Genomic DNA, 22,318 nt, shown 5'->3' with positions numbered 1-22,318 from the left:
CTGTTTAGATCCTTGTAGCTGCAAAGCCAGTATATTTCAGGGAGGGGTAACAGTAGATAATAAAAGAAAAAACATTCTTTGAAAGAAGCAATATTAGCTGCCCAAACGTTAATCAATGTAGTGATATGTTTTTAACAATTAAATTGAAGAGGAATACAAGAGATTACTGTTGAGCTTCAACAGTAAAGTTTTTATTTTCTCTTTGATATTTTGAATGTTTTTAATTTAGAAATGGTAGTTCAGAAGCCTTTTTTTTAGTTTATGAAAGCTAGCAGAGCTTATTTGTGAGAAACTTGTGGGTTTTGATACCCAAGAGAGCCTATTGCTAAGCTGCTTTGGGCAATAGTAGTTGTTCTGGGCCAGGTGAGGCTATTGTTGACCACCTATGGGTTTGCAGTCTGTATTATTAATCTCTGGGGAGAAATTACTTCATAAAGTCATCAGACAGTCTTTATGAAGTTCATATAGTGGAAGCACTGGTTGGTAGTAAACGTTTCTGTAACTCAGGGTTTTCATTTAGCTGTGTCCTGATTTACTCTGATGCGTTCTATACTATATGCCAAGTTGATACATACCCATTCTGTGGAGAAGAACTGAAGTTGTAACATTTAAAATTTTTTGTAGTAAGAAAATGCATGCTAGTGAAGAGTTCTGTTGTTGACAAATCCCTCTATGTTTTTGTGGAAAAACATTCAAGAAACTCTATTTGACCTGAAGCTTCAAGTCAACTGTAAACCCCTTGTTTCACATTCCACATAAAATTAATTTTTTATTTTGTTGCAATAGTCCATGTAAAAGTATCCTAGGGGAAATAAAACAAAGTCTCCAGGGACCTCTAGTGTTTCCATTTAATATCTGCAGTGGATCATGACATACATAGCAAGCACTGGAAAAGAGATACCTTCTCTAAAAAGATTGAAAAGTAAATGGGTACAGCACAGGGAGTTTGCCATTATTGAAATAAGCAGAATTATAGGAAGCAGTAAAAAGGGTTTAGTAAGAATTAAATAAAAATGAATAAAGAGGACATTTTGAGGAAGAAGTTAGATTTGAAGTGGTAGACAGTTGTAATGTGGAAATGTTGAGGTTTTCAAGGAACAATATCAATTATCTCATTTATCTGGGATTTTCAAGCCTGCTGATAATGAATATGTTTCTTGTCTCACACAGAGATGTTGCCAAGAATGCTTTGCTGCGCTGGCATGCATTTATTTATTGGACATTCCTAGGAGTGTTTGATGCTGTGGTATTTTTCTTTGGTGCCTATTTTTTGTTAAACAACACAGTTGTGACCAGCAATGGACAGGTTAGTGTTGGATTTCATCTGTCAATGGTAATTTTTTAAATGCCAGTTGCAAAAAGAACATAGTTTTAATTGTTTTCTTCAGTATTTCATGAAAGATGATAACATTTTAGTGAGTTACTATGGGATATATGGGTTATCTGTTTAGTAAAATCTGAACTATGCAATAAAACATACTGTGTATTAGTAAGCAGAGACATAGGATTGGATACTAATTAGGAGGAATATATAACATAAATTCCACACATTACTTCTGAATTTATACAGTAACTTTTCCGTTTCATACTTAACATGCATCTGATGATAATCTGTTTAACATATCAAAAGACTCTTAGTAGTGTAGTTATGAATGATCATAAAAGATCTTAAATGTAACAAGCTTTTTAATAGTTTAATTATTTTGACATATAGCAGCTTAAAATAATCTACTTGCTTTGCAGTCACACGAATGCAAATTTTATGAACTTTTGCATTTTATTTATTTTATCCATTGATATTTTGGTCTATTTTATTTGTGTGCTTTTTTTCTTTTTGCTACTTGCTTCTCTTCCTATCCTCAGCTAATGACAACCAGCACTCACATGGTAAGACTATTGTGGATTTGTCATGATATCCATTTCATCTTTCACTGTTCTTAAATTAAACTGTTAAAGAGCAGTAAAATATCATTTAAGCCTACAGTTAGAAATGTTCTTTATAGCTACTCTATAAGTACTTAAAATAAAAGGAACTTCATACAAAGTGTATTGAGGTATATGAGGTGTGGTAAAGAACCATGAACTTTAAAAAAGCTTTTTGCTTCCTTGCATTTTGTTATTCTGTTGTATACTTTTCTGTAACCTATGTTTCGTTGCTGGCTCTTTGCTATAGAAATTTTTTACAGTTTATGCTATGATGTGCTTTAATGGCTTTAGAAAATGTCCTCAAAGGGAGAGAGAAAACAAACTCAACACAATTTTGTTGCCTGTATGCGACATGCACATTTGCTAGAAATGCAGTGTTCACATACCATTGAAAACCACCTTTGTGACATCTATCAGGGAATGAACTTCTACTGTGAGAGAGAACACTTGTTAAAAAGCATTTTTCCTAAGGACACAGTGAACTTCCACTAGACGGAACTACACACTGCACTACAGCTTTTTTGGGTACCATTATGCTCTCTGTTAGATGTCCAAAATTCTTCATCACCATATACTTATGGTGCTGAAAATTAGAGTTGCCATACCTGTACCAATTTTGTAAACAGTTTGTTTTGCAAATATTCTGACTCAGTTCCTTTCTGAAATTCTAGTTGTCTTCCATTGCACACATTCAATCTAATTCTAAGGCTCTAAAGCCAGATTAATGCCTAATTCTCAAATTTCAGATGTTGAAGTCTACAACTAGATACCCATGTTAACACTTAAAGATAATGTGTTGCTTCAGAAGACATTCTGAGTCTTGAATGTCTGTGATAGAAAATTTGTCATTAATTTGAGGATGCATGCCTGTGTTTATGTATAAAACTTGAGAGATACTGAACTGCAATTTTAGATTTAAGGCCTGAAAATTTCAAGTGTTCAGGAATAGTCAGAGACACTTACATGAGTGCACAAATGAATGCTAATAGGTGTTGATAGTTATTTCCCAGTTTTTAAATTATGCTACATCTGGAAAAATTCAGTGAAGAATTTGAAGGTTTGAAAGATTTGCTACTGCAACAAGATATTATTGAACAGGGGAAAGGTGGAAAGCAGTGAAGAACATAAAAGAACTGGCAGTAACACTAATGCCATAAGTGATACATAGTGATGCTAGTCAGGATCCAGATTGTTAAAATGGGTGCTGAAGCAAAAATTTACATTTTTTTTCCCCACAAATGAACTAATCACTATTTTGTTATTACAAAACTAGTGAAAAATTACCAAAGCAAAGATCTTTCCCATACAATGATGCCTGTCAGACTAAAATGAATGTACCGTTAAGCTTGCTTCCAAACACAATTCCCCCCACGATGTTTCTCAGTATTTAGAAATTAGTTTGAAACATTTTGCTTCCTGTAGTGTGATATTAGTAGAATAATGGAAAAGTGTAATTCTAATCACTGAGACCTACTTCATAAATGCCTCCCTTGGTCACTTTCTGGTAAGCAAAATTAAGATGCCAAAGATTTATCTCCTATAAATTGTTAATAATTTGTGATGCTGCTTTGTGTGTATGGTATTCCACTGTAGATAGGACATCATGGTTGGTGTTGCAAAAACATACAGTTAGAAACCAGCTAGAGAAGAAAGGTAAGAAGAAAGGGAGGCACTGCAGAAGTCATTGCAAATGTCATCTTAGTTTACCTATATAATAAAATGTATTTCCTGGTGGTTTTCTTTATTTTTACAATTGATACAGAGTACATTAAATGCAATTAAGCAGGGTTGAGAGAGACTAAGTTAAAAGGAATAACCGAATGAGAAATACAAATCAACAGGAAAGAAGATAGGTGAGCAGAATGCTGAACTGGTACATGGAAGATCAACAAATAAAGTCGCAGTAGGTGGAAGGGAAGTCTTGGATAGGCTGGAAGCAGAACATAGAAAAATACTTGTTAATGAACTAGATGTTAATAAACAGACTTACAGAAGAATGATTCATTGCCGGAAGACATGAGTAGTATCTTGAGACATTCAGTAGTTAACAGACATTGTGAATTTTTGTAACTCACACCTTCCCATATTGCTTTGCTTACCTTTCTCTGTGCCAAAGTAGCAGCTTTATGAATCTTGTCCCTGTGCTGGGACCTCACTTTCTGAGTCAATAAGATGGGTGGATAAGGGATTTGGCTGCAGAGCAATGCTTTCTATCTAGCCTAACAAACAGACAGGGGAAGGTTGTTTCAAATGCTTTATTTAATCTAGCAACTTTTATTGCAAGTATGGACAAATCTATTCAGTATGCAGAAATGTAGACTGACACTAGGTTCTCTGAGAGATGCTATATATGACAAGAGAATCTGCAAGAAGAAGGTTGGTAAATGGCATGGTTGGAAGTTGCTGATCCAGATTCCTGTCTGGTGTTAGCTGCACAGGCTTTTTTAGGTCACAGAAAGTAAAATGATGGCATGAGCCTATTACATATCAAAGTAAAAGATCCAAATGATGAAGGTTTTCTGAATTTTGTCTAGTGTTCATGAAATGATTACTGAGAATAATGAATAATGAATCTTCTGGGCCAGTCATTTGTTTATTTTAGGTTTTTTTTCCATTCCCAGTTGATTGCATTATCTTAGCCTAGCTTCCTACTGATTTATGTCCTGTGGCTAGCTGTGGTCTTCATTCAAAATTTTTCACACAGAGCATATTTGTGTGATCATCTTCCCACATGGATACCGTGTCATGTAATATTGCGTGACCTCATACAAAAAAAGTATAGATTTGACATAATCAAGTCCAGCTCACTGCTCTGTGCACGGCTAATTAAAATTAATTTGCTGAAGGCTTTGTCTAGTCTTTTACAGGATTTCAGTATCTCTGAAATGCAGATTCCATAACCTTTCACGGCAACCTATTCCAATGTCCTTCTGTCTTCATGGTGGAAAAATTTCTCACAATCCCTAAGCAAAATATTTCTTGTTGTTGAAGAGGGATTTGTTTCAGTTCTTCATCATTGTAATTCTTCGGATATTTGTGGGCAGCTGCTAGATTGTTTCACAACCTTTCCTTCACCAAACTAAGCTCCTCTACCCCTCTTTGCCGAAGAGCCATAGGCTGCTAAACACCTTGGTTGCAGGCCACTGATCATTTCCTGTTTTTTTCATATCACTCATGAACTGAGGGGCCCAAAGCCCAGCAGTGTTCCAGGTTAAACCTCAGTGTAGCTGAGTAGAGGGGAATAATAACCTTTCTTCAGTTGCTGTGCAGTTTACCTTATGTATAGAGAGAGAACACAGTATAGGCTTGTATTCAGCCTGCAGTCCACATAACCCCACTGCAACTTCCTTTTCAGCAGGGCCATTGCACAGCCAGTCACTGCTCCATCGTAGGTGTAAATCTTTGCACTTCTCCTTATTTAATTCCATAAGGTATCTGTTAGCCTGCTTCTCAAATCAGCACAGGTCCCTCTGGATTGAAACTCTGTCATTCATTATTTCAGCTGTTCTCTACTTTTATGCCACCTGGTAGTTTGCTTATGATATTCTGTCACCATCCAGGTTCTGACAGGGATATTCCATGATTTCCAGCCCAGTCACAGTAACAACTTAACCTGTTGATCCCACATGCAAGGAGGAGGTTTGTTAGTGAAGACTATTATCCAGAGTACTGAGTAATTCAGCATTTTTTTTAGACTTTCCACTAGGTTGTCTTACCACTTCATCAGCAGACTTGCATTCTTCCTTTGAAAGCAAGGATATCTGTAAATATCTTTTTCTGTCCCCCTCAGTAATCCTAGTTAGAGCTGAGTTTTGTATGTGATTTGTTCTTCTGCTTTTATGCTGTTTGATGCCTGCCCATATTGTCATCTCTTGAATGCTCCCATTTTTCCTTTTTGTCTATGAAGTAACAGCCTACTTTGCCAACTGGATCTTCTGCTGAAATTCCATGCCTGCGTAGAAGTCTCATTCCTGAAGTTGTAACTGCAGAAGGGAGTTCATGAGATCTCAAGAGTTATCTTTCAAAGTAATTTGGATCTCTTGGAAACTTCTCTTTCATGGGTGCAATACTCTGAATCAAACACAGTCTCTTCTAAAATACAGCATCCTAACTGTTGCTTAATTTCCCAGTATTTCTCTTGATCCTGAACCTGGTCATCTGGTAGCTGCTGAAGTCCAAGGAATCCTCTGTGACAGTATTCACCACTAGTTCTTCCCTGTGTCAGCATTAATGGTCATTTCTGCCTACTTGAAAAGCAGAGGTGTTTTTGTGTCATTATGCAAGCGGGGAGAAAATCAAACACAAGTTAAAAGTTGTTTACCTTAAAACATATGTGAATGTTTTTGTACTTGTATGGTTATAGCATTCTTATACTTATCTGTATAACATGCTGTTGAATCTCCAAGAAATTGTTGGATGCAAAGGACATCCAACAGAAAAGGGAAATCAGGAAAAAGATAGCATCCAAGATTGTTTTTCAATCTCAGTGATTTGTTAATTGTGCTACCCTTTATTTTTATTAGGAAATATATGTGTGGACTGCAAGTTCAGAGCAGAATGTTGGTTGTGGTCTTTTTTTGTCTGTCTGAAATCTGAGGTGTGTACACACAGAGCAAGAAACCAGAGCACTTTGCACTGCATAGATTGTGTAGGAATTCACTTTGCTCAAGTGTCAGGTCATGAGACAAAGCAATACTAAGCTTTAAGATGTTCACTCTGAACAATTCACAACATGGTGGACAATATTGCCTATAACTGCTTTGGACCATTTTTTATAGATATTTGGAAATTGGACCTTTGGAACAGTGGTGTTTACTGTGCTTGTATTCACGGTTACATTTAAGGTAAGGTATGCTTTATTTTATCCACTGAAACTTCTTAAAACTTGTTTTTTAATTGTTGCTTATTTATGTTAGTTTCTTTATATCATCATGCATTATTTTATTACTTTGAATAGAAAGTTTGCTATCTGTGCCTTCTTAACTGTGCTCAAACTTGAAAGATGTTTTTAACTACTTGTGTGTAGAATTCTTCCCTATTTTCAAAGGGTATAATTCTGGTTTATCTCCTGCTGGGAATTCCTGTTGTGTCTAGATAGTAATAACATCATATATTATCCTTTTTTTCAGCTTGCAATAGATACACACTATTGGACATGGATAAATCACTTCGTGATCTGGGGATCGCTGGTATTCTACATTGTCTTTTCTCTACTCTGGGGAGGAATTACTTGGTATGAACCTTAATATTAACTGCATTGCAAAAGTTGTTTCAGAAACATAAAGTTGTTATATTTCACCTTTTTGTCACAGAATTAAATGTAGCCTTTATATAATCCAGAACTCTATTTTAAACACATTGTAATTGCTAACTAGAGCAATTACAATATCTTCTATCAATAAATGTCTGCTAAAATCTTCTTAAAGAAGAACGCAAGGAGAATATCAGACCGCAGACTACCCCATTGGGTTTTATCTCAGTAGTGTCAGTCAAAAGCAGCCCAAGGGTTGGTTCAAGGAGCTGACATTGCCTTAATCAAAATGTCACAAAATAGGTCATGTCTGTTCAGAAGGTAATTACCCACCTACTTGCTGAGCTTGTGTAGGAAGCTGGCTGTAGCAGTCAAACTAGAGACAGGGACCAGAACTCAATATCAAAGTCATGTGGATGTCCAAGAGTCCTTTGTTTGAGCTCATTGTTTTGCCTCCTTACTTATCAAAGGGGAGTTACTGTAGGTGTCTGATCACCTACTTATTCATGGTGGTAAGAAGCTTTGTAGGAATTAGTTGTAGGAATTGGCTCTTGTCCATAGCCAATTTAAAGTGTTGGGGGGGGTTGCTATTAAGAGTTCTATGTACTTGAGACTGAAAGTTTTGGAAAGGAAATCAAGTTGGAACAAGTTCAGTTCCTTACTGTGCCTGATTGCCATTAGGGACTGGAAATTTTTTTTCACACTTGTAGAGCTCTCAGTTACAAGGCCATCTTTTTAACTATTGCTAGCAGTTAAGTACTATTCTACTTTGTATTCACAATATTTTGATGGACTAGAGAAGGAGAGGGCAAACTATTGCTTGGTGATTAAGATGCCATTTAATTTAGAGGAAGGATTTGTATTTAGCATGGCTTTTGCAAATGAGTAACTACTTCTTAACTACTTGGATATTTAGCTGCCTCTTCTTTTTTCTAGTAATATCAGATCTCAGTTTCTTTAGCATCAGTTTGCAGAAGAGACATTTTCCCAATGGTTTTCCAACCAGCATTGCTGTGTGTTAAACATGTGACTGTGTGTATATAAAAATTAATTTCAGCTTAGTTACCTTTTTAGTATGCAAATACTATCACTTTTTGAAAACCATCAGGAAACTGCCCTACTGGTTTTACACTGCAGTGTTGCTGCAAACTGTCCCTTGATCTTGGCTCAGTGATTATGGCCTCTGATTCCCAGTACCATACAGTGCTGGCAATGATTTTAATTTTAATGATCATCCAACTGCATGGGATGCAGGGAGGTTGGGAAGAGAAGGTATTAATAGTGTGGTTAGATAAGTATGTGGTGCATAGGATGGGGAGCATAACATGAAAGTAATAAGAGATACTTATGGGAGCCTGAGAGGTGTGAAAATAAGGATGGTTAACAAGATTAGTCTGAGGATACACACAAAGGAGTGTGCCTTAGCAAAGACCAGGGGAATGGTGGGTGGGACTCTAAGAAGAAAGGTGGAAAATACCTGGGACAAGCTAAGGGTACGTGGAAGAGCATAAACACATTAAGAATGAACTTAATTTATCTTTGCAAGGGAGAGACACTATGGCAGGGAGGGGACAGCATGATATTTCCTGCAGTCTGGAAGACAAAAGGAAGGTAGTCACCTCCAGATGGTGCATGGCTAGCACCAGCTCCCTTTGAGAAGACTGGGATGGATGAACTCCCACAAACTGGGAAACTGAACCTGAAGTATTTCACTACTGGCATAATTCTTGTATTTAATACTGTCAGCCTTTCTTTCGTGAAGTGTAAAAATTATTGTCTCTTTTTTCCTCCCAGGCCTTTTCTCAATTATCAGAGAATGTATTACGTGTTCATGCAAATGCTGTCCAGTGGTCCTGCGTGGCTGGGTATAATTCTGCTCATAACTGTCAGCCTTCTTCCAGATGTTCTGAAGAAGGTCTTATGCAGGGAGTTGTGGCCTACAGCAACAGAAAGAATCCAGGTAAATAATCTTTTTCATTGTGAAGTTAGGCATTTTTTGTATTACAAGTGTCTAATCACCTAGGCCAAGGTCAGAGATAAGATTAAAGCAGAAGTTCCCCATCTGTGGTGTCTAAGCAATATGGTGAAAAATGCTGCCAGTTATTTACATGGTGGCATTAACCTGAGTCCTGGGGCAACACTTGTGCCTCCATACCAGCAACCACAGGGAAATCTGCTGATGAGGGTGGTGGGAGACAGCTACATGGCTCAACGTGATTTCTGATTTGAGGAGATAAGAAGGGCAAGGGAATTGGGATCTCCAAAAGGGTAGATAGGAGGCACTTACATCTGATAACATGCTGATGCCTGCTACAAAAACACATGTATTAAAACTGACTCATATCTTATTTATAGTTTTTTCCTCTTATATTTCAACTTACATTTTGCCTGTTCTGATCCATTATTTGTACATAAATGTGCCCTGCTGTACCCATGGGAAGAGTATTTTAAAATCTATTCTCTCCTTTCATCTGATCAGGCCAAAAGGAGAAATGACTGTGTAAATACAGGCAATCTCTTCTAAGGGTGGAGTGGAAGCCAGGTTCTGTGGGAACCATGGTGCCATGCTGGGGACATGAATAGAAAATGTTTCCTGTATTTTAACCCAAGTAAACTTTTATATATTATGTATGTTAGAATGTGAAGGACAGTAGGGGTGTGCTGAGCTTTAAACTTAATTTTTAAAGGCCCCTGCCCATTTCAGCCCATGAGCTGCCACCAGTAGGTTAAAAGAATGAGTTACTAGTAACAAAAGGGATTAGGTAGCATTTTGATTTTTAATTGAGAAGGTTCTTTGCATTAAGAGGAAAGTAATAAAGGAACTTCGCTACCAAGGAAAATAAAATATCCCTGTGGCAAATGTAAAACCCTCTGCCACTGTTTTGTATTCCTGGAATGTACAGGTGTAATAATGCCTTACTTCAGGAAAGAATAGAGAATAGCAGGAAAGCATTCCCAGGCAGATCAGTACTTAATGTTTTTTCATTCAAAGATATTAGATGTCATATGTACTACTTGTGGAAAGAGTTGACCTCAGTATAGATTCTGAATAGTTAATTTGAAAGTCTAAAGAGAGAGAATGAGCAAGGGTTAAGGTGAAGAAACAAGCTAGTAAATAAAAACCCCTACTAAAGGTTTTGTGGCATTTCTTACAGACATTGTCTATTCGTACTGGAAAATGTATCAGTAGTCAAGCAGACTTTGGGCTCAACACTGACAATATTAATTTTTTAATATTTAGTCAAAGATCTGTGACTTTTAACCAGTTATATCGCTTGTGTTTCTTCTTTCCTCTCTTTGTTTCTTCCTGTCTTCCAATCCCCTTTGTCTAAATAACTGCTACCTTGCTTTAAACATAAATGATGTGCTCGGTTGCTTCCTACAATCTTCTGGGGAAATCAGACTAAACATCAGTGCCTTTCTGTTGAGCAGTCCACCATCTTTATGCTTTCTCAGACTTCAAGCAGTCTAAGTTTCTAATGGAACAAAAGGTGACTTTTTTCTGCCTTTCTGCATGCTTGGCCATTTCATTCAAAGGACTTTATAAAGTTGATCATCAGAAGTTATTTACCATACTCATTATCTCCATTTGTGATTCATGTCAACTATATTTTGAGGGATACAATTTAGTACAGCTTTTTCCTTCTGAGTATCTCAAAGATTGTATGAATTGTTGTCACAGTCCATCACTGTCACTATCAATTTTTGTCGCGGTTCTTGCTGCATTTTACAGAATGTTTCTGCCTCAGGAATCTATGATTCTTTTATCCCCATATTAATCATTGGTCTGTCTGTAGATGAATGCCTGTTGTGTTTCCATTGTACCTGAATAAGTGGGATAGTGGCCACACAAACAAGTGATAATTCTGATTAGGCTGATGTTGCTAGCATCCTACAGAAAATGTGATACTGGAAATGTGACACTTAAACAGTCTTTGGAATATATTAATGTATCTTGTCTGCTGCTAGAAAATGCAGCTTTTTTCTTTTTCAAGCATGCATTTTAAAACTGAGCTTTCCTTATGTTCCCTTTTATGAAATTCTGTGCTCTTTCTAGAAAGAAAACAACTCAAGGCCTGAAAGTTCATTACATTATTTAATATAAAAGTAGAAGAAATGCTAGTAAATCTTGTTTCTCCTACAGTCTGCAAGAAAACCATTTTTTACTTAATATTCAGAGACTGTCGGTTTCCATTGCAGATTTTAGACCTTTCTTTCTCAAGTGGTTAAGATAAAAAAATGTATTTTCTCCTTTTTTCCCCCTCAAAAATAGATGGTCAGTAAAATTTACTGTAATTATATAAATCAGAGGGAAAATAGAGGTTTTTTCACTATCAACAATTCTGAATAAAATTGTCTCTTAAGTGTCTTAGGATTGGTTTGAACTGAGCTTATAAAAAAGCATTCTTTATAAGTGTACTGCATTCCTAAAATGTACAGCTTTCTTTATAACAAAAGGGCTTTGGGAACAACTGAAAAGATAAACATAGGACTAGTGACCATTTCCCAGGTTACTAAATTGGTTCTACTCAGCAATAAGAATACATAAAGCCTTTGAAGCAGTTCTTATACTTCCAGATTTTTCAGTCATTTGAGAGTCACTTCAGTGTGTGGTGAGCGATTGTTTACCATCATTAACATTTGAATGTTTTTAAACATTCCACATATAGCTCTGGGGCTTTTTCAGAGAGCTTTTCTGTGATATAATATATATATATACATACATACAGACATATATGTGTATACAGACACATATATGTGCATACAAGTATATGTGTATATATATATATGTGCATGTATATGGATATTGATATAAATATTATATACATAGGAACTGTTGTCTTTCTTGAGCTACAACATTATTTCTGCAAAAGCTTTGGAGGAATCTGTTGCCTTTTGGTAATTTTGGTCAAAATCTGCCTATTTCTTATACATGTGGTCTCTGCAACTCTGGCTCAATGACACAGACTGAATTTTGTGCTTTAACTGGTGACTGTGCAGCTGCAAGGTTTCTTTCAGCTTTTACTTTTAAAAAGCAATAGGGCTTTTTTTTAATATAGCCAATCTACATTGGTTATTTTTTTTTTATTCTTCTTTCATTAGTAGCAGAATTTTAGGCACTCTGTTAGGGAAAATATAAATTCAATTTAAATTATCCTATTTCCATTTTTATAATTTTCATTTTGATTGACAGTGTTTCAGCAATTCCAAGTATTTGGTAGCTGAAATACCAGGTGTTTAGTTTCTGAGCTGTAAATGACTTCTGTACTTTCATTCCTTTTAAAGAAATATTTTTCTTTTTCTCTTTGACTGATGATTTTTTACTGTGCTTTCACTCAGTCACAAGCATGGGCCATCAGCCATGTTATGAGATCTTGACCCTTTGCTGCACCTGGGGAAACCTGGGGAAGCTTCTCTGGGATTCATCATTCTTCTGTTCCTCAGTGGCCTTAGCTGCTGTAGAACAACTGCCCTGGGTGCTCAGACAAGTGTTCACCAGCAAACTGCTGCCTTGTCTCGTGTCAGGCTCCTCCTCTGAGGGAGCAAAGCAATGCATCTTGCTGTTGCAATATTTGAATGCTGTGGAAGAAGTTTCCTTGGCAGCTCCCTGGCCCACTCTGCCCACAGTGTAATGATGGAGCTGTAAGTCAGCCTAGATGAGCACCACCCCATCACCTCCATGTGGGGCACTCCCTTGGTGTGCCAGGTGTTCTGGGGAGTGGGAAAACAGGATGTCCACTCCTTAATGTAGGATCAATTTGTAGCACAGGCACCTCTCCCATTCAATGCAGGCTATTGTTAGAGGGGCAGGACACAGAGCACGCAGTACTTAGTCAGTTTAGTGCTTTTGAGAGTAATTTTTAACAGAGTTTGAAATGGAATTAAAAACACCCTCAAATGATTAGTCTCAGGATCCAGAAATAGAAACCTTGTTTTACACTGGATAACCTTTCCATTTTAAGACTGTGAGAAAATCCATCACTTTTACAAGACTTTGCTATAACAGTTACCAAATGGTACAATTCATTCACATTTCTTGTATTCATCAAGAGTCTCACTGTTTTTCCTCATCCTTGCAGAAGAGTATGAGACATAAAACAGGCCAAAATGCACTGCCGAGCTGCGATGGGCCACTTCTTGAAGGAAATCTTTCACCTTCCGAGCCATAATTAGATCAAAGCTAGGTAACAGTACTGTATGTGTTGCCAATTTGGATTAATTTCTTTTGGTGCTATTTACAAATCAACTGTTTCCTCCAGAGTTTTTGATGTACTTTATCAGTATTGATAAAAAACATTATGTTTTACTTGGAGAGCCTAGTTTTTGCAAGAGATGTCCCATGCCACAGGTAAGATCTTTTTGTCTTAGAAAGTTAATCATGTAAAGCAAACCAATAAATTGATATACCCATATTCATGTCCTATATAAATACATTGTATTATGTATAGGTGTTGTGTGACATTTCTTCTGTAAGAGCTGCATTCATTATTGCAGTGTGTACTCACATTACACTACAGTGTAGAATACATAAAGTCAGAGGCAATTCTTACCCAGGAGCAGTTTCTCCATCATCTTTCATGTTCTTGAGTACATATATAGACCAAATGCAGCTGGTAACATGTGGAGATAACCACAGCAAGTCACTTGTGAATAGGACCTTGGGTCAGAAGAGCAGGGCTGTGCATGTGACAGTGTCTGTCACAGTGCTGTGTTCTGTACAGACCAGGGCATTGCTGTGCTACTGCCTCAGATGAAGAGAGAAGTGTGATAGTTTAGCTGAATGTCTGAGACAGCAGCATAAGCAGTGAACTAAATTCCCCAGACATAAGGCCAGCAGAATGAAGTTCTCTGCTTTATGTCATCTCCTTGCTATGCCACTGATGACAAACTAGTAAGAAGGCACACTTTTTACTGTAATGATTCTCACCTGGATGCCATGACTGTTCCAGTCCCTTCATGCTCTCCTGACCCCAGAAGCAGCACATGAGGAGCTAAGTGAAGGTGCAAAGTTAGCAGTATGTGAAAAGGACAAATGTCATGTGCTCTGTGTGCTGTATGATTTTAAAGCAACTGAAGGTAGCTGAAGTATCTGATTTGCTTTAAATGACTGTTGCACAAGTAGTAATAGAAAACACCAACTTCTTTGACTAGCTTCAGGCTTGGTAAAGGCTCTTGTCTTGGAACCATATGTAGAAAAATGCATTTTATTTTTAGAACTATCTCTGGTAACTAAAATGCTCACTTTCTAGCTCAAAGAAAAGGAAAATTAGTTACCAAACTGTATGACTACTCCCCGTTACATTTCCAAAGCAAATCTGCTGATGCGTTACTTGATTTTTATGTAATACTGTTGCTATTTGGTCTATATGTGTTTAAAAGAACCCAGGCCTCACTGTGGTGAGCAGTTTAGGAGAGTTTTGTGACCTTTCCAACAGTGTGTTTTTTAAGAGAGCTTTCAGATTACTCCAGATTATGCAAGAGTAGTGTTTCAAGTTTGTGATTGGCATTAAAGTGTCATGTTACATGGCAGCCAAAGTTCTATAAGCTACATCATTAATATTTACTTTGTGATTTTTTCCTTTTGGTGTTCAAAAGGACAAAATCACTGTGTTCTGATTAACAGGGAAGAAGGGAATGATACAGGATTAACTGATTTATGTATCATTCATGGAGAGACTGATTAATAATATTGCTTTGAACCATGTTTATAATACATTTATATGTTAGATACCATCACAAAACCTCCATACCTCTATACCTGGAAATTATATGTGCATTTAGTGAAAAGAATTTCATAAACTCATTGGGGAAAGGCCTGTGTTAGTTTTATTTCAATTTGTGCACACGTCCAGGCTCTTGTCATGCAGCTGTGGTGTTCTGTAGTCCTGAGCATTTTCTGACTGGAAGTGCCAGTTCTGCCAGAGTGTGGAGCGACTGTGTGAGAAAGATAAATTTTAATGGGCAATCAGACCAAGGTAGTGCTGAGATGTACAGTATAAATTGCCTGTATAGATGCTACACGTAACCTAAGCAAGTCTAAAATTCAGTACTGCTTAGAAGTAGGAAGCAAGTGTGTTAAACTCTGGAACCTTCCTCCAGCACAAACTGACTGTAAAGAATTTCCTCTTTGTAACTACCAGGCAAAGTGCTTGAATCTGTCCTGTCTTGAAATTACACATAAGTTCAGGGATAAAAAGATGTACCAGGAGAAATTCCAAAATTAAACATAACCTTGATCTAAAACACTTTCATTTGAAGGCAGGTCTCTGTGTCTTCATCTCTTCTCTGAAGAGCCCATTATCAGGTTTAGAAGTTAAGTGTAAAATCATGCCTGGTTCTGTAGTCTTAGTATAAAACTAATCATGTTGAAACTGGTTGATTGCAAAGCAACACGAGGGATTATACTTTGACATGAAACAAATATCCAGAGTGGTGATCTAGGGAAAGGTGTTTTTATACCAAGGGGACAGTGGTCCTATAAAAGAAAACAGTTACATACTTTTGGTTCCTAGATTGTCTATTTACTGTGTATTTGTTTCTTGATTTCCCTTTAACAGAAGGCATCGAGGCACTGTCAAGAGCACATCTCGGAATTCACACCTCTTGCCTGTCTGAAAAGCCCAAGATACAGGAGCAGTGACTGCAGCAATTCCCCAGCAAGAAGGTCTAATTCTCATTCTAAAAAAGTGATGTTTACGCAGTGGAAAGGCATTGATTATTCAGTACTTCCATCTGTTTTTGGCTATTCAAATAAGCACTGGCGTTCCAGTGCAGGCTACCACTACGGTGGGTCAGGTTTGGAAACGTCCATATGACAGAACACCAAGTCAAGCCTTTCAAAACTGGTTTTGTTTATTTATTTTTTCAGGAAACAGATGTGTTACAGAGAGATATTAAACTATATGTGGCTTTTGCAGTCTGAGGTAGTGTTGAGAAAACAGGATCAAGAGCTAGAAATATGAACCCTTCCAATGGCCAATAGGCCTCTTTTTATGTTTTGAACTACTGGAGCAATGAACAATCTGCACAGTCTGGTACTGTGAGACTGGTAGCACTAAAAATTCTCTTCATCCTGTGTCAAGACTTCTGTGTATTTACTACTTCTGTCATCTTTAGTGATTTTCTTTGTTACTTGAAGTGCAGTTTCAGTCAGTGACCTACATTTTGAGATCAACAGTTTTAATTTTAAGCCAGGAGCAATTGTCTCAGTTATCTCAAATGAAATTCTCCTAAAGCATATTTAACAAGTGCTGTTTCTGATTTTCCCATGTCCTTTTTTCTTTCTTTGCTCTTTCTGTAGAACAAACTGGTGTTTCCTCTGTGCAAATCTGCTTTCAAGAAACTCTCTCTAATGTTCACTTCCTTGTAAGTGGCCAAATCAGGGCTATGTATGGTTTTGTTTAGTTTTCCCCTGTAGAAAGATAGGCAAAACAATCCTTGTGTAGAGTATGCACACACAATATGAAGTCAAGTTGGCTGTTAATCAGGTAAATATCACCTGTGTTGGTATTTACTTACAAACTGAATGTAAGCATTTTGCCTAAAACATTTTCGAATTTGTCAAAGATGCACATTACCTGGTGTTCTCACTTCCTGTCCCTATGATTGTAAAATACATATAGCAGAAAATATTACATATGAAGCTTTTTTTGACAGTTTGTTGGGTTTTTTTCTTAAAACAAGAAAAGCTGTTTTGCTGGATGAGTATCTTTTGCTATCTTGATTCATACTCTTAATTTTGATTTTTTTGTGTGCATGTATGGTTAGATTCTGGTGAATGGGCTTGGTAGATGTAGTACAAAGCACACAGCTGTTAGCTTCTGCAGGCAAACCACGAGGTGGCACACAACTGTTGACTAACAGTTGAACCACAGGTGGGATAGAGAAACTAGTATGACTGCAAGGATTCTGTTTGAATTCCCTTAAGAATGACAGCCAACTTGCACTTCTATTTTCTCTGCTACATGTATGTTACCTTGCAGTAATTCAACTCTTAGCTGCATCCTTGTGTTGTTTCTTTAGTCCAGTGTTTTATTTTGGGGTGCAAAAATATCTGAAGCAGTAATCCCATTTCAGTCAATTTCAGCTTGGTGGTTACAGCTGGTTAATGGCCTCAGTGAGGACATTACTAAAAATGTATTTCAGTGTGAAAACAAAATACTTGAAATCAGACCCGCAGCATTTATTGGAAGACCTGGCCAAGACATTGTTAGTTGTCTTTCATGTGGACAAAGGTGGCAGAGAAAAATAATTTCCCTTTTTGTGTTTTAACAAGAAAAAACAGAGGCAAAATAAGTTTACTTACTACTTTACTTTTTTAATAAATGAAAGATCAACTTACTAGGAAATGTCTCTCACAATGTTCTGAGTAGTTTTCATATTAAACAGTGATTTATTATTAAAATGCCCTGGGTCAAATAGAGATTGTAAAGTGAGTTATGAAATCTTCAGTATACCAAAGATAACAGAATTTTACAAAGTCTAACAGTGAGCACCACAGATAAAGGTTTTTTTATCATTTGACATATAGCACTTTTAAGTTTCAAAGAATATCCTTATAGCAGTAGCATTTTGAAATACATACACATGTGTGGGTGTGTGTACATGTACTTGCCATTGCAGACTTGAATGTTGGTCAGTCAGAACCGTCCCCTACATAAAACACTGGTGTATATATTTTTAAGAAGTTAATATGGGTATACATTTTATACCAGTAGCAGTGACAAATTTCTTGTGTGTAGTTAACAAATTATTTGTAATGTATTTTTTAGAAATCTTAAAATTGCCTTTGCACTGAAATATTTTTCATACTGTAGCTATTTATAAATCTGTTTTACGCATACATTTGTTAACACACCATTTCTATTTTTTTTAAGTATATGTTTTGAAGGCTTTTTTTATAACTATAAGTTTTGGCCACTTAAATTTAGCTTAAAATGGAGTTGTGGCTGAATGTTGAAATTCTAATGAATGTCAAATTAGAATACAGGTCAGTTGCTCTATGAGTCTCACCCAAGTTATTGATGTTTTGTTGGGATTTGTGGTAGCAGCGATTAGAGCGCTGTACTTGCAGTGCTATATTATAACTGCTAGCTTTTTTACTCTATAAAGCCTCCTGCTTTTTTACTTTGTGAGTTCTATCTTTTAGCCTTAAATAAGGAAAATTTTGCTTGATATTTTTGAAAATGCTGCATTCCTGTTCTGCCTACTAACAAAGCAGTTCATTGCTAACTTCATGTGGCCCTGCACTTAGATATTGTTGACAACATTGTTCAGGCTGAAACACCTGTATACATTTGAGACATTTTAGTTAAACATGTCATTTTTTTGGAGAAAGAATGCTTGAATTTAAGTGGAAGTTTCTGCTTTGATTTAGCAATACTTTTACCTTCAAAAGTTGGTGCTGTTTGTTTGTTAAAACAGACTGTTTAATGAAATGAACATAAAACATCAACTTGGCTTCACTTTATGTGTTTTTGCTTCAGTCCCTGTTACTATTGGCATGTAAACCTAGTCCACTGCAGCAGATGTTAACTTGGGAGTTTTACTGCAAAAGATATAAAAGATGAAAAAGTAGAAATTAGATCAAAATGCATTAGAGTGTTTTATTATGGGTGGGACACTGAAAGGAGACAGATTTTTATGTATGAAGAAAAAAAAGAAAGAGGAAAAGTCCAAAAATGTATGTAACCTTCTAACTTGCCTCATTTAAATTGTTGCAGCTTTAACAGCATAATGTCTCCATAACTGCTTCTATAAATGTCTTGAAACTGGTAAGCGCTAACCAAATGTATGTGAAGACTTAGAAAGTATTTCAAGCTTTTTGGCCACAGAAGCTCATATATTCCTGCAGTGGCTTGTGGCAAAAGATCTTTTTTGTTTTACCATGTACAATAATTGTTTGTTCAGCCATTTAATGTAAAAGCTTACAGTTTACTTTCTTGCTTGCATTAGCCTGTGTGTCTTGAACCAACTGGCTTGCAAAAATAAGAGGAAAAAAATAGCATAATTGAGGAACTGCACTACTTTTCTTTTGGAAGCCAGTGGGATCCTTGTGCTCATGCTACTGTCTCTGTTAAAAAAGCTTTAATGGAAATTTGTGAAAGTATTACAAAAGTGAAAACGTACATGATTCTACTTTGCAGAATAATAAAAAAATCAGTTTATATAGCTTTAATTTTTTACCTTATGAAAATTCACAGGATTTCAATCTGCATTGTCTTGGACATAAATTCTGTGCTGTGTACACTTTGCATTTTAGAGGTTCTTTCATGATCTAATGTAAAGTAGAATCTGCGGAAGTTGCTGTATGGGGCTGGGTTAGTTATCTCTGCTTTAAACATTAAAGATGTCTGTAGTCATCAGCACCAAATACTGACATTTATTTTAATTGAACAATTTTAGGTGCATTTATTTGAAAATAAATCAGCCTTCAAATCTAATGTTCAGATTATCATATACTACTTCATTTATTTGATTTGAAGAGTCAGTGTGTGAATACATTACTGTAAAGTTTCTTTTCAGTGCTGTTTTTAACTTTTATTTCTGTAGACAACCAAATATAACTTGTTTATATTCAGCCACATTTTGGATCCTTATGTAGAATATATAAGCAGGAGATACAAATCTGCTTGCAATAAATATAAACATTCAAGACTGGTTTAAGTTTGCTCACAAGTAATTACAGTAATTCTAGTATGAATATGAGATGGTTTCATATTAGTCTGTAATAAAATGTAAGTACATAAAGAAAACAGAATGAGTGTTTGATTTGGTTATTGAATATGTTTGTTCTCACGCTCATTTCTCATACTGGAGCAAGTCCAGCGGAGCACCACAAAAATGACAAAGGGGACTTGGAGCATCTCCCTTATTAGAGACTGCAGGAGCTGGGCCTGTTAGTCTAGAGGAGAAGTTGTTTAGACTAGAGAAGAGAAGTCTAGAGAAGAGACGACTGAGAGGGGATCTCATCAATATAACTATCTCAAAGATGGATGTCAAGAGGATGGTGCCAGGCTCTTTTCAGCAGTGCCCAGCAACAGGATGAGGTGCAGTGGCCTGAAACTGAAATTGAAGTTTCACCTCAACATGGGGAATAACTTCTTTACATTGAGAGTGGCAGAGCACTAAACAGGCTGCCAAGGGGCTTGTGGAGTTTCTCTTTTTGTAGACATTCAAAACCCACCTGGACACATTCCTGTGTCACGTGCTGTAGGTGACATTGCCTTGGCAGAAGGGTTGGACTGGGTGATCTCCAGAGGTCCCTTTCAGCCCTACAAGTTCTGTAATTCTATGATTTTCAGAGTGTGTGTAGCCAGCTAAAAAAGCAAATTAACAAAAAGAAATGCAAAAAAGGCTGGAACATGAGCTGGAGGATGGGGGGTTGTTCCAAAACTAATAGAAATTGGTACCGGTGCAGGAGAGCTTTGTTTCTCCTGCACTGATTAAGTGCTAAAGTTCTTTCCAAAGTAAACTCATAAGCTATACATGAGAAAGTCTGCTACGTTTCCTTGCAGTTCTGCTGTTAAGGTACCCAGACCTATTTCTCTTTTCTTTTGCAACGTTGTGAATTTAAAGAAGCTAAAGTAAAAAACATCAGTGCTCTGATGTCTGATTTGGTAGCAGTGTTCATATATTGTTACAGAAGAGGCTGAGTGCATGGAAAGACCATGATTTTATTTCATTTGGTGATACAATTTTACAGAACTTCCTTCAGTTTCAAAACCATTACAGGCTCCAAAGTACATTGGCTCCATCCGGGTGAAGGTATCCCAGAAAGCCTCCACAAAGCAGTTCAGGGTTTGGTCCCTCCTTCTGCTGCTCTGAGCATATGTTGAATGCTTAGGCCTTAGTTTCTATATTAATTTTGCACTTCCCATAATAAAGGTTTCAGAGGAATGGGTTTGTATTTATATAAGATTCTTATCTAAACAATGCAAGAATGTTGTACCCATCTCCCTTTTGTACATCAAGAAATTTTGTGTTTCTACTGAATGAACTCCTAGAGAAGATAGTTTGAAGGAGCTGTGTAAATATGGAAGATGTTTTCCCCTTTATTCATGCAAAGAAGAAAAAAAATGCATAGATTGCAATTAGATAGGATATTACATTGAAACTGGTTTTGAAAAAAAAATGCAATGATGTATCTGGATTTCAGGAAGAGCACAGTACCTATACAGACATGTTACCACACAACTTCATTTTGCACATAAAATTACATTTACCTATTTAAAGGAAAAAAAAGGATAGAAAATCATTTAAGTGACAAACTGCATTCTCGATCAAATACCATGTGTTTTCCATTACCTTTTAAGTTATGCTCTCTTAGTAAGCTACATTATAGAATTGATTGAAAACTGACTTTTATAAGGCTCAATATTTTCTGCAATACATGCAACAGTGCTCTGTAAAATCTTTCCTGAAGGTTATCTTGATGTGAAGTGAGGTAGGTTGGAGACAGACTGAAGTTCCTTGGTTTTGTTTTTCAAATATTCCGATTTCCTCAAGTGATACTCTACAGGAATTTAGAAACAGTATTTGACTATTCTATAAAAGCTTTGTTGTTGTGTGTTTCCACTGCACATACAGGTGTATTCATTTTCATGTTATTCAAATGCTAAAGCAAAACCCATACCCATTTAAAGGCTTCATTTACACTAGGAAGTGATAAGAGAGTGATAAAACCAAATATATCCATTAACTTCCTTCATTATACAGATCAGTTTATCAGGTGCCTAATGTCCCAATCTAGGTTTAAAAGGTTTTTTAAAAGAAAATGGCACTATGTGATCTTTCTTTGTTAACTGGCAAGTCTGCAGTAAATTAATAATGTTGAGTGTTAATCATTTAACTGTTGGTTTTCCATTTAAAAGTGACAAACAGTATTCAATTTTAAACCACCAAAAGGCTTGTTGTTTTCCATTATTCATTCCGGTCAAGAAATCTCATGGTGCATTATGCTTTTAAAAATACATAGGATGCAGTGTCCTGCTAGGTACAGAGGCTTCCTATTTCAGGGAGAACTGCTGAGTTTCTTATTTAATGTAGAAAAACTGATCTGTTTTTCTTCCTAACAAAATAAGGAATGTAAATATTTTTTTCAAAAGTAGATCAACGACTTACCTTGAGATTTCAGACATC

General features: G+C 36.5%; 1 protein-coding gene across 2 annotated transcripts in view; it reads left to right on the top strand.

Moving 5' to 3' along the window:
* ATP11A (ATPase phospholipid transporting 11A) overlaps positions 1 to 19,937 on the top strand; it is a 117,973-nt gene extending 98,036 nt beyond the window's left edge. Inside the window, exons 25-30 of one of the 2 annotated variants that reach the window (XM_059493689.1) lie at positions 1,171 to 1,306; positions 1,864 to 1,887; positions 6,705 to 6,770; positions 7,056 to 7,159; positions 8,972 to 9,137; positions 15,736 to 19,937. In XM_059493689.1, coding sequence (XP_059349672.1) covers positions 1,171 to 1,306; positions 1,864 to 1,887; positions 6,705 to 6,770; positions 7,056 to 7,159; positions 8,972 to 9,137; positions 15,736 to 15,993 — 754 coding nt within the window. In that variant the 3' untranslated portion in view covers positions 15,994 to 19,937. The remainder of the gene's footprint in view (positions 1 to 1,170; positions 1,307 to 1,863; positions 1,888 to 6,704; positions 6,771 to 7,055; positions 7,160 to 8,971; positions 9,138 to 15,735) is intronic. The other variant, XM_059493690.1, reaches the window with a different exon arrangement.
* The last annotated feature ends 2,381 nt before the right edge of the window (positions 19,938 to 22,318 follow it).

This window comes from Ammospiza nelsoni, chromosome 2 (genome assembly GCF_027579445.1).
Source record: "Ammospiza nelsoni isolate bAmmNel1 chromosome 2, bAmmNel1.pri, whole genome shotgun sequence".
NCBI classification, from domain to species: Eukaryota; Metazoa; Chordata; class Aves; order Passeriformes; family Passerellidae; genus Ammospiza; species Ammospiza nelsoni.
The sequence above is the reverse complement of the archived record's forward strand: the minus strand, read 5'-3'. Positions and strand labels throughout refer to the sequence as shown.